This window comes from Opisthocomus hoazin, chromosome 2 (assembly GCF_030867145.1).
Source record: "Opisthocomus hoazin isolate bOpiHoa1 chromosome 2, bOpiHoa1.hap1, whole genome shotgun sequence".
Taxonomy (NCBI): domain Eukaryota; kingdom Metazoa; phylum Chordata; class Aves; order Opisthocomiformes; family Opisthocomidae; genus Opisthocomus; species Opisthocomus hoazin.
Genome location: NC_134415.1, coordinates 72,450,962 through 72,470,343, shown reverse-complemented (window position 1 = coordinate 72,470,343; position 19,382 = coordinate 72,450,962). Strand labels below are relative to the sequence as shown.

At 36.8% G+C, this 19,382-nt stretch overlaps 1 protein-coding gene across 19 annotated transcripts in view; it reads right to left on the bottom strand.

Moving 5' to 3' along the window:
* TRDN (triadin) overlaps positions 1–19,382 on the bottom strand; it is a 255,762-nt gene that overhangs the window by 152,110 nt on the left and 84,270 nt on the right. For all 19 annotated transcript variants that reach the window (XM_075414134.1, XM_075414122.1, XM_075414125.1 and 16 more), the window contains 4 exons: positions 18,499–18,558; positions 15,886–15,945; positions 14,356–14,550; positions 9,556–9,615 (listed from right to left, as the gene is read on the bottom strand). In XM_075414134.1, coding sequence (XP_075270249.1) covers positions 9,556–9,615; positions 14,356–14,550; positions 15,886–15,945; positions 18,499–18,558 — 375 coding nt within the window. The remainder of the gene's footprint in view (positions 1–9,555; positions 9,616–14,355; positions 14,551–15,885; positions 15,946–18,498; positions 18,559–19,382) is intronic.

Sequence of the window (19,382 nt, the reverse complement as noted above, 5' to 3'; positions counted from 1 at the left end):
TTTCAAAGGGTAATTCATCTTTTCTGTTTTAGGCATCTTTTTTAGAATGAAATAGTCCTCTAGAGGCCTCCATTTCATACCATTGGCTATAAAGACAACTAAAGGTTAAAGTTTGACAATTACTTTTTTGGGGTATCTAAGTAAGTGATGTGCAATAAATTACAAACATCTCATTTTGCAGTTCTACATAAAGATGACACTACATGACACCAAAATATTCCAGGACTAAAATCAAAAGCTGTGCTGATTTTTCACACTGTAGCTGCTGCCTGGTAAACACAGTTCTCCCCAATGCTCTAGCAATTATATGAATGAATATCTCATAGAAAAAAACGTATTTTGTTATCAAGCTTAACTAAAAAGGAAGATAAAAACATTGTTTAGGTTTAATGCGTGTGGGCATTGAATGCCTTTTGAACTCTATGTGCTGTTTACCTTATCAGAAGATACTGAGTGTATTGAAGGACAAAGTGAAACAAGAGGAAGGAAAGTGAAGTACCAGAGGGAAGAATAGTGTTTCCTGATGAAGAATAAATAAATTAGTCTTGACTAATTCTATGTGTATGTCAGTAAGTTGCATTTCTTTTTTGACAAAGAAGGTACAGGCAGAAAGAAAGTGGACAGCAAAAGAAAGAAGTGCCTGAACAGAGAATGGTGAAAGGAATGGACCTGCTGCAGCTAACTGTCACAGTGGTTATGGACTAGACGCAGAAGGAAGTGGTGATAAGAAAGGCAGGGGGAGCACATGCTGCTTAGGCCACTGCTGAACATTCTTCTGTCCTCTGCATTGCTTGTTCCTACAACAGTAGAGGTGAGGAATTATGGCTAGGCTGGAAGCGATTCATGACGGAATGTGTCTTGCCAAAGTATTTTTAGATCCTGTCTACGCTCTTCATATCTGCACGGTATGGTGACTGGATTCTGTTTCTATTGTTAAACCTGAGTTTTGTTTTCCAGCAGAGACAACAGAGAATCTACATTTGGATGAGGAGAGCAACTTCTCTCAGCCCCACATTGGAGCTGCAGGTTTTGCCTAGTTAATGAAAAATTCAGAAGAACACTGGAAGCCCTTCAGTATACAATCTTCTTTCTTCATGATGTTTCAGAGTATTCAGTGTCCGGAGGTGTTTAAAAGCAAGTTTGCATAGATCTCATACTCTTACCTTTCTATTAAAGTTGAGAGAAACTAATTGTATCGTGGTTGATTTCCCTAAGACAGTTTCAGGAGTATATTCTAAAGGTAACAGATTCATTAGCTCAGCTATAATTTTAGAAGTGTATAGATTTTAGAGATGTACAACCTGGGCTTGAATAACTAACTGAAGGAGAAGACTGTGAGTTGTTATGTCTCGTCAAAAACAGAAGTTCACTTGCAACCTGTGTAAGGCTCCTAGTTTCCTGAAATGATGGAAATTTAAGAAGTAATTGGCTGGCTTGGTTGGCTTAAGCAACTCCATGTGGGCCTTTATGGTTTCCCAAACATTATGTAAGTAGATTAAGCAATTAGTTAAGGTCTGCAGAGACTATTAGGTTGATAAGTGTTTAAAATTTAGATTCTGTAGTGCTCAGTGTTACAATACCAAAATCTTTCTACAGGTCAAGCTTGCTCTCCAACATTGGAAAATGACAGAACCAAGAGGTACACATACACAGATCTGTGTAGATAATCCTAAACGCTTCTTGATTGTACTATTTGCTAACAGGATGCTGCTAAGCAGATGTTCCAACCTGTAAAACAAAGAAGTCAAGCCTTTTAGTGAGTCCCACTTTTAACTAGTTTAGGAATACTTAGAACATTTGAAAGGGAAGCACTGAAGGAATGAAATTTTTAAATGGTTATCACAAAAGATCTTTCTAAGTGTTGGAAATGTCTGAAACACTTTGTCTAAGCTAATCATCTTTACTGGAAGAATGATCTGTCATGGCAAGTTTTGAACCCTACCAGCTGAAATTTGACAGAGCTATATGTAGCTGACTTCAGTGATAATCTTTTCTACCAACACTGCTTGTAATGTGATCTCAGCTCTGTTGACTATTGTATCCCATTCCTTTAAATAATCCTCTGTGTGTTCCAAATAAAGAAATACTTTCAGCAAAATTGGCAATATACATAATTATTGTCTGGGTTCTTTTGCAATATACTGATTTTTAGAAGCTAATAAATCTAGGCTTGAAAAGGAGGGTGTTTCTTTTGGGAATTGTGTTTTTCCCCATATTCGAAGCCATCCAAGCTGCAAGAAGGAAACATATGCTTTTACAGGCTGACATTTGGAACTATGGTTTTCAGGTTTCTGTGTGTGTTTCCTTGCCAACTATGCCTCAAAAATATGGATAAAACTACTTTTGGCTTAAATAATTTTCTGAAAATATTTTTCACATTGAATTCACTTCTCACAATGATATTGAATATTGAAGAAGGGTTGTGTAGCTCTATAATGCTTCCATTTTTTAATCTACTTGAAATACCATCAGTATTTGTACTAATTCTAATTTGAAATCAGTGTTGTCAACGACTCACTAAATATAGTAACTATTTTATAAAGTCACTGCTTAAAATGATTTTTACATTTTTAATATGAAACTCAATTTGTTTATTATTCATTATTTTGATTTTTTGGCCTTTAATGTTTGCCTTTATTTTCTAAATAGCTTATTTTTAAAAACTAAAGTGATTGAGTCTTTTGATGATCCTCCAAAACACTACTAGTTTTTTTTTAGACATTGTTAATGAATCTTTTAAAATGATCCTTGATTTTGAAACTTGATTACTGAACTATATGAAATAGTGATAATATGAAATAGTAGTAATAAAATATAGTACAAGTGTGAGCATACTTTTGTTAATCTAGTCTCTCTGCCTTCACAGGTTAGATGATTGGTTTATTTCCATTAAAATCACAGATTTAGACTCATTTAAACCAAAAAGTTTTTGGCTTTCATCTGTATCACAGAAGTCTAACTCCTCAGAGATGCTTTCATTGAACTATCGAAGAAAGACATCCATTCCTCTCTACACAGGCAGAATATCACGCATTCCCTGGGTAGCTGCTTCTGAGAGAGTGAAAGTCATTTGAAATATTTTTGGCAAAGTTACAATAAAGTGCCATAAGAGTGTTGGCAGACACAGCTTTGTGTGCCAGCATCTGGCTCTGATTCACAGTGGGGTGATATAAATGGGCAATAATGGAGAGTTGTTTTGCCTCTGTGGGATGGTGTCAGGATTGTGTGCTGATAACGTTCCCATTAAGAGAACAATGTAATATCAGAATTTGACCATATGTACACAGCTTTTGGGGTGAGAGGGGAGTCATAGACAATAACCTCATTAAAATGACATTAGTGGATAGCTTCTCATAGTTTTACATAACTGGATAGAATTGTAAAGGAGCAATATTTAGACTGCAAATGACAGCTGTAACTATTGCAAGAATTGCACGTTAGTAAATTAGAATTTTTTCAGTAATTAAAACTTAATTTTCAGTTTCTCACAAACATATTTAAAATTACTTATCATTATTTCTTTTCTTTCAGGCAGTTTGAAAAGTATTAAGAACTCTCCCAGGACATTAGTAAAGGAATAAATGCTTCTGTCACTCAGTCATCTCCATTTATGTCATCAGCAGAAACAAATGTGTTGACAAGTCTTTCATCATATGAACAACTTTTCTACAAACTGATGGGCAATTAACTATCAACTCTGAAGATGAATCCACATGAGTCTCTGCAAATTTTTGGGTACAGTACTGCTGTCAGAGGGAGAAGACATGTTAGTTCTCAGACACCTTTCCTGCTTAAAAAATAAAACTAAAATAGTTTCACAGCTTCCAGACTCTGCCTTTAGTGTTTCAGGAAAACAAATATCTAGTTTGCTTGTTCGCTGCTGTAGGGGAGAGGGCTATTGAATAGGTAGCATCAGGAAGCATCTCTCCACAGAACTAAATAATATTCTCTAGTGTTCTCTCTCAAATGTGAAAGCCTGTAACTCAGTCCACAGTTTTTAATGCTGAAGCAAATAATATGTTACTTTCTTATTTATTATGACTGATTTTTTTATTGCACTGCATCAAATATATCCCCAGAGAAACTACACTTATCGTAGTTGTCCCCATGCAAATGTAATGTTACATGGTGAAAAGCTACACCCTGTCATTCATACATCCACCACACATCCTAGTCTTTAATCAAGTAGGAGTGACACTTAAAAATAGTTCAAGAGCCTAAAGTGTTTTGCTATCTGAACAGCAGAAGGCAAGTATTTAACTCCAGTGTTACAGCCCACCCACAGCAAATACAGGCATTGTTACTTTCAAAATTAGGCACTTAATGTGTTCATTATTTTTGCAGTAATACACTCATATTTAAGTAATATTATTTTTGTAGTAATATTTGGGTATTAAATGGCAAGTATTATACTGACAATGTCTTGGAATTCTCTCACCACATTGTGCAATAACAATAATCCCTACTTTTTGACTGAATAATTCTAGACAATGGAAAAGAAGAGACAAGCCTTGGAAAACCATTGTAGACATGAAGGGTATTCAGTCTGCCACTTCTTTCTGGGACCAAGCTAACTGCAGGTTTCCCTACAGACTCTTGCCAAAATTTGACTGAATTTATTAATTGTCTACATTTGTCATTACTTTTTTTTTCTTTTTTTGTGAATATCTATACAAAGGGTGAGGCTTTGAGAAAGTGGGATGAATGTTTTACCTTATAGGATACACTCTTACCCTGTAAACATGCTAGAAATCTTTGTGAATTTCTCCAACACAAATAATTTTTCAACAGTATAAGATTAGCAAAATTGTCTGCATCACTTTGGATTTTATATCCTGGCATGGAAATACACAATAAACATATGAGGGTAAACTGAAGAAAGGAAATGGTATGGCCAAATTGCTTTGCAGTCTAGCTATTATTGGAAACAGTCATGTGGTGGTATAAGCTCCACAGGGTGATTGGGTGCTTCAGTGCAAAGATTTCAGATAGGGTAAATGGCAATAATATCACATCTGTGCTCCCACTGCCTTTGTTGTCAGTTAGGTAACTGCAAAGATCATTCAGTAGTGAATCCAGCGTTCTGTGGAATGCCAGTTTTTTACCCAACACTAGAACACAGTAAAACTATGCATGTAAAATAATCTTTTCCAAGTGATTAAAATGATACAAAAATCTGACCATAAGTATGCAGTATGTCTGTGGGAAACAAGGGTCCTATGTTGTGACCAGATACCCAAGAGATGCTTATTACTCTTAATTCAGCAGTATGCAGCATGCAAAACCACATGCTGAAGTGGGCATGCAAAAAGACAGACATGCAAGAATCTGCTTTAGGTAGCTACAAAAGAAAAGGCTTTTGATTGGAACAACTCCTTGATCTGCCAGAGTAGTTCAAGAAATGTAAATGTAAAACAAGCTGGCAAACATTGAAGTGAAAGCAGGGGAGGAGTGGTAAAACAGGAATATGGCACAGGGGAAATAAAATAGAGCAGATCCAGTTAACTTAGAAAACTTGTGCTACATGCGGAAAGAGTGACCAACATGAGTCCCTCAAATCCATCCACATGGGCGAGGATTTCAAACTCTCTCAGGGCAATAAAACAGTTAACAAAAATAAAGTTACAGGTTTGTACTAAGATAGAACCTTTTCTCCTACCAATAAAATGTAAAAATTCAAATAAGAACACTAGAAATCTTGCTCAGAACAAAATTCAGGAATATCAATAATCCAATACATGGAAAAAGCTATATCCATGAAACTAAACAGAAGAAGGTCAGAGGCCTTCTGTATCAGAAAGGTTATCTCGGACCTCAGAAATATCAATGTCAGTAGAAGAATAGAGGTGCCGGTCAGAACCAGTGTGTCTCAGCATCTCTTAAAGAACAAGCTTTCCTCTTTAGGTTTTAAAGTCTTTGAAGTAAAACTTGGAAAATTAACCCTGGAAGAAATGCATATTCATTCTTCATTTACAGGCAGCCAAAAGGAGTACAAGGCAATTTGGACAGAGAGATTTGTTAATACTGAGACGATAATGCCTCTACTTGGCTCAGAAACTGCTGTCCAGGGATAAAAAAGATCAGAAAATCTGTCCTTTGGAGGAAAGGTGGCTCGACAGTCCCTCTGAGAAATTGTCACTTACCACATGCCTATTAGACAGAAAGTAAAAAACGTTCTCAAGCTCCATACTTCATCAGATAAAATCAGAAAGCAATTTTTTATACTGTATACAGTGGAGCTCATCTCTCTATATAATATTACATTTATTATATATTATACATATTTTATATATTTTTAGTATATATATTATAGGCTATCTATAAATGTCTCAGTGGAACCCAGTGTAGGTCACAACAGCGGTCATGATATTCATGAGATGGACTTCTGGTTTAGCAAAATCTGAGTTTATGGCTAAAACTGCACTGAAATCTATTGTATGGGGCTGAGAACCTCAGATACTTTTCTTTGATAAGAAGCAAAATAGAAGTCTCGAAAGTTAGTTGATGTTGATATAATTATTGCAACTTACAGGAGGATCTGCATGAAAATAGTCAGTATCACAGACAAATCCTGGCCAGAGAAACAAGAAAACCTAGTACTGCTTCTTGAAGTAGCTTAGTAAGAATTCTCCCCTCTATGGCTTCCTGTGGATTTGCTGTGTACTGTTTACGTATATAGCCTTCATTTTGTAAAGTTAAGACTGCAGTAACATGACAGAACTTGGAGTGAATGTACAACATTTTAGCCTCATTTTTTAAAATCAACACAAGAGCATTAGCTGGCCTCCAACAAATTGTTCAGGTGACTGTCAAAATGTATTAACTTATATATTTTGAAAAGTGTATCTAATTAATGAAACCCAAGGATCTGATCTTTACTTTTAATTATTTGATCACTGTAAAATGGCATCTTAAGTGGTCTACTTCACTTTAAATTCTTGCATAAAATTTATATAAACCTAAAATAATCTAATGTTGCCAGTAATGAATATGATTTTTTCAATAATACAAATATTCCAAAAATACTATCAAAGTATAAATAATGAATGGTGTTGTTATTACTAGCATTATAAATCCATATATTGTGCCTAAGGAATCTAATGAGTGGGACACTGCTCTTATAAACTCAAGAAGACAGATATTTCTATTTGGTGTAAACAATCCTACAAAAAGTCAATATACATATGTGCAGGAATTTTCTATGAGAAAAATGTGTTTTTTCTCCTTCACAAATGGCAATATTGGGATTGACAGAAACGATTTCTAGTTTCAAAGTATTGCAGTGTCAGGGTGACTGTAATTAAATTCCTTAGCTGAATTACACTCTGATGTCTTTGTTTGGACAATGTAATTTAGCATAAAATATACAAACCGATAAAATATAGCAGATTTTAAAGTTAATTGGATATTAGGGTTATTAAAGGGACTTAGTGTTCTGGTGTTTTGCCCACATTATTTAAGAAAATGAATTACAGCAATATTTCAATTCACAAAGACCATTGTGAAATGAGCACGTTGCCTGAGAAAGGGAGTAACAAAAAATAAATGAGCAGTGTTTGGTGGCACTCTGCTCAATGATTTCTGTAAAGAGCACAGAGCTGGGCATACCTGGACTTTGACTTACTTCTCAGTGACACGGTCTGGATGTTTCAGCACTGCCTTTCACAGCTTGTGGGTTGACCAGATCTTGTTTTGAAGGCAATGCTTTATTTTACCTCCCACAAAAATGTGTCAGGATCCATCACAACAACCGTTCACAGCATTTAACTTCAGATGTTCCTAAGTCATTACCTAGCAGGTCAAAAAGCTGTTGCTTTACAAGTGGAGCCATGTGTGTATTTTTGGAGACCTTAAGTTAAGGGGCTATCCTCTTCCTTTTCACCTACAAATCAGATTATTTAAGCTGCTTTATGACTTATTTCCACTTTCTGGGACCTCGGCTTTTCACCCTAGCTTCACCTGTAAGGTCAGCTGACTTCCCAATGACTGTTGAACATCTTTTAGCTGTTTAACCTGTGATTTCTTAGAACAACTCTGTCACAGCACACTGAAATGACACAAGGCAAACATTGGGAGTCATGTCCTTTATCTTCTGAAATTCAAATCCCTACAAACTTCTGTCTCTATGACCCTGCTTCCCCTTCATGGTCTTCAGAGTTTTTTCATACCTGAAAAGGTCAAAACTGAAAAGCAATCTTCTCCAAAACTCCCTTCCCACAGCACGTCTGCTCTGCCTTAGGAGAATGTCAAACAGCCCAGGGAGCCATCTGGAAGAAAGGGCTGTGACGTGTCAAAGCTGCTTGCAAATGTCAGGAGAACTGTAAGATCTTGAAGATCTCCATACAAGGTTTGTGTTGTGATTTATTAACAGTACAGCTGTGTAAAACCAGAAGCTGGGTGAATCACGTCTGGTACAGGGGGTTATTTTTTAAGTCAAAGCATAACTGAAGGTCTCTGGAAGGTTTTGGTAGCCTTTCTCCTACTCTGAGCCTAGACCAGTCCCTCTGTTTATAACTGAAAGTCTTTAAAAGTCCTAGAGGTGATAAAATACTTTGCTCTCTTTTAATGAAATCCCTTATCTCTCCATGTCACTCTTTGAGAACAGGCCATACAAACACTGTCCTTCTAAAAAACCAAACTTGTTCATTTTCCTTCCATAAAAATCTGTGTCCCCTCTCTCCCCATTTTGAGAGTCTATGTTTCTCAGCTACATCCTTAGGACTTCCCAGTCCAGAATGGACCTGGGCATGTCAAGAGAGGACCTAAATCACAAGGCAGAGACAGAAAAACACATGCAATTCAGAGAAGTACTAGTGGACATCTTGAGCAAATAACTGACTAAATAAAGCTTGTAAGGCTTAGTGTGTCCTTAAGTAGTCTATCCTTGTCTCTTGTCATAAATACCATTGCTTATCATTCCTAGGATTATGTCCTTTCCATAGTATGTCCTCTTGCATTGGATTTCAGAAGGAAGAGTGTTCATTAAAAAAAATTAGGGCAGATTGACTTAATATTGTAAGACCACGCTCAGTCACCATCAGTAGCTCTAGCTTCTTTTTTTGGTTAAGAATTCAGAGTCTGTGTTAGGACAGATGAGCATGGAGATGTGGGAAGAGAGAAGATTAAGCACAGAAGTGATGGATCCGCTAAGATATTTTTTATATTAAGAACAATGGCAGTTCTATTTTTGAAGTATTCTGGGGTTAAGGCTTGCTATTTGCGGGGAAAACCCCCCAGTAAGCTATTAACAACAAGCTCCTTCCTTTTGCATCTCAGCCAAAAAAAGCCTGGAAAATTTTAGTAATTTCTATAGCCTTCCATTGACACTACTTCTAACATAACCTTAATTTTAATTCATGCATTGTAGACAGAAAATTAAAAGCTTTAATAATACAGCCATTAGCATTTATGCTTTATTAAAACTATTTGCACACTCTTTGTTGCACTTGTGAGACCTTTCAACAATACAGAACACACTTTTAATACATAAATGAGCAGAAACTCTCAGGGAAACAGAGGAATATTAGAACAGAGTTCAATGATGTAGGAAAGTACCTGGATAAAATTCCCCTTGCGCAAACATGTCAATCACATAGCGACAGAATGCATATTGATCTAACAGAGCAAAAAGGAAAAAAAAGAGTAATGAAGAAAGTAAATTTAAAATATTGTTTCTGTTTAACAGTAAAGATCAAGCTTGGCAGTGCAAAGACACATTTCAGGGATAGTCTTACTAATATGTTTGGGGTTTTTTTCTGGGACTTCAAGTAATACACATGTTCAGAAAAAGACAATTTATTGTTCTGATCTAATACAAGTCTCTCAGTCAAGAACTTCAGAGCTACCAGTGCCCCAGAGCTACCAACTCTTCTTCTGGGCTGGCAGGGCATAGTGCACGCCGCAGGTCAGCATTGCCCAGCCTCAGTTTTAGCATAAGTCCTAATCCCATGCACAAATACTGTGCAAAATGCTGCCTGGCCACAGGTCCTTAAGACTTTTTCTTATCCTTAAAGATCCATTTCAAATATTCGCAGCCAGGTGATAGAAAGATTTGATAAAGTTTTATATCACAGTACGTACATTTAGTGAATGGGAATACAAAGAGAACTCTGTGTACTTACACTCCTGTAGCAATGAGATGTTCCACAGTATTTTATCATTTCACTACAGAATTATTTTCCAAACACTAATCTTTACATATATATATATATATATATAAAATCTGGATCTATATATATATTAAAACTATGCTATTCAGAAATTAAGGCTTCTAAATCTAAACAAAACTATGATTTCAGAAATGTTAATTGTCTATTGATTTCTCCTATACTTAAGCAGAGTTTAAGACATTAATAATAATTTCTAACATTAAGGATGGTGAAGAAAAATTACCAGTTGTAACTCAGTGCAAAAGAATTGCAATATTATTGCAGAATTCTCTAGTTGGCCAGAAAAAAGCACATTAGCTTTGAAAGTTAATGTTGATGACTAGATGCCAACTCTGGTTAGCTATGTTAGTTACCAACTGTCCTTGAGTTAAGCATGTTCAGTTGTCTGTCCTAGACTGTTCCAGCACTGCTCCTAGGCCATAGAATTTACATCTCTTCCTCTTTACACGTCCTGTCACATCTTTCTCCTAATCACCTACAAAGCCATTTAGTTTCTCTTTGCCAACTTCAAAACAAAATTATGCAGACTTCGAAATATTTAAAATTTTAAAAATGACATAACTTATATTTAACTGCAAAATTACTTTCTCAAGTATGTAACACTCACTGTATTATTTTGCTTTCTTACACTGTTCTCTGGAATATCAGTATTAGTTGATGCTGAGGCATTTAAGTGATTGATGCTCTGTTATATTCACTGCCATAGAAGTCCTTGGGTGCAGAACTGCAGCATTCAAGTCATGATTTCCTATGCAGTTGTAGAAATTAGGGAAGGATTTACAAGCTCAGCAAATACCCATTTGTTTCTACTAGTCCGTAAGAGCCCATGCAGCTATTTCCTGCTACGGAGATGGAGAGGGTAATAATACTAGTCAGTATTGTGGAACCTGGGGCAAACCTTTCCAGATGTACACCAGGCTGTGGCTATAAACACTGCTTTTAAAACCTTTCATGACTATTCATAATTATTTCGGAATCCAAATTTATCATTCTACTTTCATAATTAGGAATCCAAATTTTTCATTCTGGCTGGCTCCAGCTTTGGATTCCATCCTTAAGGAATTTAAAGAACTTGGCTGAAATATCTGTCCCAAGTCTATGTGCTAATTTTCTGAAAAAAAGTAGCAGCGTATGTGTGAGGAGAAAACGAGTATGTACAAATCCGTACTCTCAGTAAGCCCATCTAAAGCCATTGAAGTCAGCAAATCATTTGCACTAATTTCAATGCACTTGCAAATAGGGCCTCCGTGAATCAGTCTGTGTTAATAATTAAAATGGACCAATGCCAAGCCTTTAGCCCAGAAAACAAATGGCAGGGCACAGCTCTTGCCCACAAAGCTGAGTTTTCCTTACCCTTCTTTTGCCAAAATAAGCTGCATTCATCCATGCTCCACTCTGGGAAGAGCCCCTGGATTATTCTGGGGCATTGTATGGAAGACTGCTAGATAGCCTGGGATGAAACTATGTCAGGGGACACAAGCTGTATGGACAATCACATGACAGGGCGCAGTTCTCTGATGGGTATATTTAGGTTGTGATATACACATAGCCTGAGGGCCTAGCAGCTCACACCATTTCATTGATACTAAAATAATCCATTTTTTAAATGTAGCAACACAGATCAGGACTGAAATAGACTCTGGGTGTCTGGGTTTGTTGGTGTTTTCGTTGGTTGGTTTGGGTTTTGGAGGGGTTTTTTGTTTGTGTTTTTGTGGAAATGTAATTTGAATAAACTTTAAAAAAGAAACTTGAATCTTAGTTGTGCCTGAGAAGAAAGATTTTGTATTAATCTTCTCATAAGAATTCTTTAGTAAATCAATCCCTGAAAACTGGGATTTATAAAAAAATCAAGGCACAATATTAAACTCTGAAAAACAAAAATAGCTTGTATATGAAACGGTAAGGTGCACAGTAACATCCCATTGAAGTTCATTGGAATTCTGCCAATCAGCAAAGATTGAAAACTAAGGAATTGTAAATTAATATGTTTTCCTAAATGTCTCTTCATGGCTAAAAATCATTTTAATCTAAACTCTCCTGTTAAAAAGAAAATTTCACAATGTAGTTTTCACTTTATAACTCTGTAGACTGGCACAGATATTCATCCGAGTACTAATAAATCATGTCAAAGTTTGGGACTAGATACTTGTTGATCAAAATAGTCATACAGATTTCTATTGTTGGATCTCATCTGATTTACCCTAGGACATGACCCATCTTTTTTAATTTTAAATTGAGTGAGGAATGATGCAACAGCAGGAACATCATAACAACCCTTCTGTGACTACTGTTATATTTTTTACACTGTTGCAGAAAAGCTGGCAGAACTACTCCCCTGAGCAAGGAAAAGTAAGGATTGCAGGATCAGGAAATCTTGGCAAAACCACATTGACTTCAAAATTATTTTCACCTTGGGTCACAGCAGGACTAAAATATAGAACTGAATTTTCTGAGAGTATCCAGCTGGGCAGCAGTTGCTTAAGGTGGAAAAAGCAAGGACAAAAGCAGAAAAGGCAGCTTTAACTGAACGTGTGTAGCCCTATCTCCAGTGATAAGGGCAGCTGAGGAGCCTCCTGCCTTCATCCACTCCAGCTGCTGATCCCTGCTTTCACCTGCCAGGGTTCAGTGCACAGTCATTGGGGTCACACTCTAAAGCAGACTTGGAAAGTGATCTGTTAATGCTTGATGTTAAGGTGGATCATTTTGCTAACATTTCTTAATTACAGGAGGAAAAAAAAAACCACCAAAAAGCCCCAAACAAACAAACCAGCCACCACCATTGTCTACTGCTCCCTCTAATCTTTAACCCCAGCTTACTTAAAATATTTTGCTGTCAGGGAGTAAAGTGCCTAATCTACACAACATTGTGTTTTGAGAGCCTTATCCTGAACAGTATGGAGTGGATCTCACTGTGCACTGAAACTCTGTCCGAGCAAACAAAAACTGAAAGAGATTTGCACCTCCTAAGAGGAGCCTGACAATTTGCTGAACTTTCCCCGTGGTCACAGCAATCAGATTGCAAGATGCTGCTTTGATTTTATGCCTCCAAGTCTCCAGCACTTCAGGTAAAAACCAAATTAACCAGAATACAAATAAAAGTTAAAATATACTGATTTAGCACACTATGCATGTCAGAAAGGAGGCGATGTCTCAAGATGTCTCAGCTTTCTAGAAACATATAATTTAGGAAATTCCTAAGGGGTCCAGAGCTGATGGCTATGAAATTCTGAGATAATCTGCCTGGGCAGATTCAGCTGTCCAGGCAGGGGTGGCTTCTTTGATGCTCAGGTGTAACGATTTATCTGTGGTTATCAGCTGAAAGGATCAGATAGGTGTGCCACACAAAGCTGAGCTGCCTCTATGAATGTCGGAATAATCCTGTCCCTGCCGTGCGGCAATGTGTACAGAGAGCTGTGTCCTGCTGCCTTCATTCCCACAAAATTGTACCTAACGCCATGGAACAGCCAGAGGGAAATCAGGGGACCGCTTAGTGCAATTCCGGAGTGGCTCTTAGAAAGAGGGGCATCTATTTAACATCTCTGCTTGGTGTTGACACACGTTGATTCTATGTTTTATCACTTAACTTCTTCTTTTCTCCAAGGTAATGGCGATTCTTTTCCTTTTAGGAGAAATTTGGAAGCTGATCACATCAGATTACCACAGGTAGGTATATCATTATGTCATATAATACCTGACAATATGACAATGCCTCATAAAATCTGATGTAGTACAAATTATTACATTCCCTTTCCTCTGCTGCTACCTTCCTTATTGTTACAGAGGATATACACTGATCTAGAAACAAAATACAATTCCCAACAAGTCATTTGACAGTCTGTATTTTCCAAAATAACTTTACTAGCACTACATACTACGTAAGATGCTACTGAGCAAATCCATGAAGACTACAGACTATCTGAAGAGAAACTGGTCCTTGTTAAAGAAGAATTTAAACTAAAATGAATCTTAGCCATGACAAGCAGAACATTCTGGTTATTTAGGTTAAACTTATTTTATGTTTGATAGCCTCCTTCTAGCAGTCTGAGATTCTTCTGGAATATATATGTTCTGTACTTTTCCTTTTCATGGGTTGACTTTGGTCCTTACCAGCTTTAACTCCATTCTTTCTGCCTCTTCCCTACTACCTTTTTAAGATCTTCATCTGTTTCCTCCTCTTTTTGTTTACCTTTCTTTTCCGATTTAGTTACAGTCTGAAGAGCTTTCTCCTCCTTAACTTTTGGCTTGGCCCTTATTAGCCCAACTTCTGTTGTTTTAGTCTCTGCCTGCTTGACCTTCTCAGCCGTCTTTTCTTCTCCTTTTCCATCCTTCACTTCCTTTTTAACTTTTGCTTCCACTTTAGTGCTTTTTACTTTCTTCTCCTCTGCAGGTAGTAAAGAAAAAGCTTTCAGTGTCATTCTTTCCCCCCAGAGTAATAATCAATAGCATTTATTTTATATTGCGTTATTACTAATGAGCATTTCTTCATCATTAACACCTTGCTCAGATATAATGAAAGCTATAAACCCCCCAAACCAGACAGACTTAGACAGAAATATGAGATGCAAGCATGTTTTGTCTTCAGTCCTGTACCAAGTATTTGGCTGATAATAAGAATAGTAGGTTATGGCAAATAATATTCAATGTTTGTAATGACAATATGTTAGCTTTTATGGCATAAACAAGGGAGACAAATGTAGGTCATGAAGCTAACAAATATGGAAGGTATTTCCAGGCTAAATCTGACTAACTTTAGACTTCAGAAATTAGAGCTAAACTCTGTTGTAAGCTGTAAGTGTCATTAATTTAAAGTGTGGCTATTTGCAAGGGTCGCTTTAGTGCACCGATACTAGGTCTCTGTTCTTGAGTCTCTTTCTGCACCAATTCCCTGGGCTGAAAGACTAGTCTGCAACAGGCCGGTTCATGACGTATCCTGCAGCAGAATGAGAAGGGTTTCCAAGGAGAATCGCCAAATTGTAAATATCAGTGTCTGAAGCCACACAGAGGTTGGTGAGACCAGGACTGTTCCTTTGGCTCTTATGTATCAGCAGCTTTTTCTCGGTTGAGACATGGATGCTGGCAATATTTGTGTTTCTAGTTCACTTCAGTGGAAAATCCAACAGTAGTGTAAAATGCCACTGAATATGGCTTAAACTAATCTCTTTAGTGTGATGTTTTCTTCATATATCTGAAGGTCTCCATCCTTGAGGCAAAATATGAATGTTACAAAATCCATGTTTTTTGTAAGTCTCCGGACTTCTATTCCTATTAAGTCACTGACCTGACTAGACTGATTTTATCAATATGTAAACTGAATAGTTCTACCTATTCTAAAACAAAATACAGATATTTTTATAAGGAACAACTCCTACTTTCAAACAAAGCCACGGCAGGACCAAATTAATTGCTGACTAGTGAAGAAAGAATTTGTGGTGAAAAAGTGTACGTCAGCTCACTTAAGGATACGTATACCTCTTTTTCAGGGAAATGGTGATTCATACCTTTAATTTTCATCTTTGACATTTCAATATATTTTAAAAGGGATCGTGCATAGAACTAACCCCTGGATGTTTTAAAGTTATTTTAATTTTATTTTAATTTCGTTATAGTATTATGTAACTGATTTTTCATATGCATTATATTGTCTGCTTCAGTAAAATAAAGTTTCTGAATTTTAATGTAAATTCTGGCTAAAAATGTAGTATAAATAAATAAATACCTTTGGGGGGAGGTTTCTTTTCAGCTTTTTCATGTCTTTCAGGTTTGTCTTTCTGAATTACTGGAAATGAGTACAATTATACATTAGGGAAAAAAAATGACAAAGAACGACAAAATGTTGCTGAAACAAAATAACATCCCTGGAAGTTTCACATTTCTTCATGACTCCTATTTTTTTTTTTGCAAAAATTCTTGTTTTTTTTTCACAGGCTCACACACTGGTTAAAAATCTTCAAAATATCTGTTGAGACTGACCTAATCAGCAGACAAAGCATTCACAAAGATCTGAAGCTTTATAGGGAACGTTTATACTGCATATTCCAGATGACAAAAAGCTTCGAGCAGACATGGGCTTGATCTTGTGCTTCAGCCAACACGAAGCCGTGTGACTACATTTGTCTTACAGAAACATGTTGTTCTTAGCTTGGGCTCACTGTCCCACAAATAGAGCCACAAGCCTGGTGCTCACTTCAAAGCCCAGCTTGAGTGAGTTCATGTCTGCACAGGATGCACTGTGTAAACACACACATTGCTATGTCCCAGAAAGGCTGTCAAATTTTTATGTGGAGATTTCTGTCTTTTCTCTCTTAGTTGCCATCCAGACACATTGTCAGAACAAAACAGTCTTGAGAGTTAATTACACTTATTTCAAGCGATAACTACAGAATGGCAACATCCTTCCTAACTGAATTCCAGCCTGGAATTTCTGCTTATATGAGCCATGTTTGATATTTAGACTTGTTTTTCTTAAGATAGTTGTTTCTTAGATGACGTGTTTAAATGGCATTCATATAACTGAAACTGTCTGGAGCCTTTAACAGGGGCTAAAGAAGTACCATAAGTCTTGAGCATAGAGAAAATCTCTGGACTGTGGGGGAACCAGCCACCTGATTTTCAGTACGCTTGTTCCCTAAAGTTAGCCTGAATCTGAACATCTTCATTTCCTAGGGACTGCAAGTGGTTGAAATGGCCCCTCCGCACTGCTGGTAGTTAATCCAGTTTAGGGCATACCCCAGATGAAAGGGAGGTGAGCCTGGCAATGGATAGCTCAGTACATGGCTGGCAGAAATGTGCCTTAGGCAGAAGAGCGGAAGGCAAAGAGTGCCCCAGCGCACTGAGTCCAGCCACAGGGACTCGCATGGTGTGGAAGCTCTTCAAGAGAGGGTAGAGTGTCTATATGTCATAACACAGCAGCAAATCCCTCTAGTTACAAGGCGGACAAATTCTTCATAAAATTTTCCAGCCAGTGACTGGAGTCATGGTTGCTACTGAACACATTAAAGCACTAAGCGATTGTTTGATTAGCCAGCAGAAGATAAATGGGCAAACAGGCTGGCTGCTCATTAGGAATATCAGTGATTCTTGGAAGTTATTTGCTTTTCTGATCTATACAGACAGTGTGGGCATTTATTTTCCCTGGATTACTTCAGTGTGATTTCACTTCAATAAAAAATCCTACTATTTCAAGTTAAACACTCAAAGTACAAAACCAGACCAAATATCCCTTTTAAACAGAAACTGGACAATGGCTACCTTTCAAAGTCTTTCCAGGCTTTAAGTTTTCATTTCACTTTTTCTCTTTCTTCACTCCTACTTTCTGTTTTACGTTTCTCCTTAGAGTAAGTTCAAGTCCAACAAAGGCTGATTCGTACATTTGAATTTATGTTATCTGGACGGATTCAAATTAAACCTTATTAATTCATGTGTCCTGTCATCACCAGATTAATCTGAATGTTGTAACAGACTGATATTAAGATACTTTGCATAGGTGGTTTTTTTTCAAGAGTTAACTGAGTAAAAGTAAGAAGAGAAAAAGGCTGAAATCTAACTTTGTTATAGAAATAACTGGCTTCTGAAAAGCAATGTGTATTAAAAAAAAAAGAAAACTTCAGGGCAAAAACAATCAAATGCCAAGCAATAATAAATGTTAGTCTTTAAAAAATGGCATAACAGGGCAAGCTGATTGAATTTTTAAATACCCCTGTCTAAGTCATGGCCAAAGATGGAGTTCTCAGTCAAAAGAATATTGGTAATCTCCTCTTCTACACGATATTGCATCAAAATATATATGATAATTAGTAGATATGTAAATCTCAGCCAAAAGCCACCTCTGTCGTGGATGACAGTACATATCATGTACTGAAGTGAAAATGTTGCAAAAAAATAAAGGAAAGAAAATGAAAATCTGTTTTTGGATGTGATGGACTACCCAGATGGAGAGTTAGTTAACACTCTCAGTGCATTAGGTCTGCACCAGACTGAAAAATGATACACAAGAAAAAGTCTTCTTTACAGGCAAATTACTGAATCCCATTGTGGAGGAAAAGACATGAAGGAACGGAAATGTAATAGTCATAGGCTTATTTCTTTAGCTGCACAAGAATGATTTATAATTACCTCTGTGCATCAAAACAAGAGAACTAAGCAAATAATATATGCTGAGCCTGACTTCACTCAGGGGCTGATCAAGCTCTGCACAAGCAAACATGAGAGCACCCAGAAAATGTACAGCATGGACTAGAAGAGATTTATACTTTAAGTTAATCTCCACTGTCTCCCAAATTATATAAATGCTGAAAATCTAAAACTGTACAACATCTAATATCCGCATTACCTTTAGAAGGTTCTTTCTTTTCATGTTTTTCTGGCTTTTCAGGTTTCGCTTTGTGAATAGCTAGAAATAAATAGCAACAACATTAATGGTCGTTGGAAAAGAAAAGTGTTGCATTTTAAGTGAGAAAGAGGACAAAAAATATGAAGAAACACAACTAAACACCTTGGCTATCCATGCAAAGAAGCAGAAAGATTGATTCAGCTTCTGCTGTCTGCTGATGATGCCAAAACACGTGAGATGAATTTTCAATAACTTGTCTAACCATCCCTCAGGTCTCTGCCATTGGCTGGGGGGAGGAATGGCCTTTCTGGCACAAACGTAATCCCAGGAAAGAAGTTAGTAAATAAAAGTCATGCTTCCTTATGTTGTCTACTGGTTCATTTTGTTTATTTTGTTTATACTGTGGTTTCTTGGTTTATTTTGGTTTATTGTTATATTTGAGCTTTCTTGTTTATTACTTTGGTTCATTTCTGAAGGATTTTCTGAACTCCACAAAACAGCTAACAGTTTTTCCAGCTATGAATGATTAAAGACTATAATTAATTACAAATCTAATTGCAATGGCATTATAACTCATGCTCTTTGGGGCTTTTTGTTTGCTTTTAATTTCCACTCTACAAATTGAAATAAAGTACACTATAGTGACTAGATTTCTGGCTCAGGTTTCAGAATACACCTGAACTGTGCAATAGTCACTGAGTGGTGGGTAGTCTGGAATATTCTCTGATTTGCTAAATTTTTGTGTTTTATGTTTACACAGTAACTAGCCCAAGGGTGTGCAGAACTGATATTTGTATGTGTTCATATCCCCTGAGGTACCATACAGGGACCGGGCGTGTGAAAGCACTCATCTGTCTATTCGATTCTAGCATAGGAGTTTATAC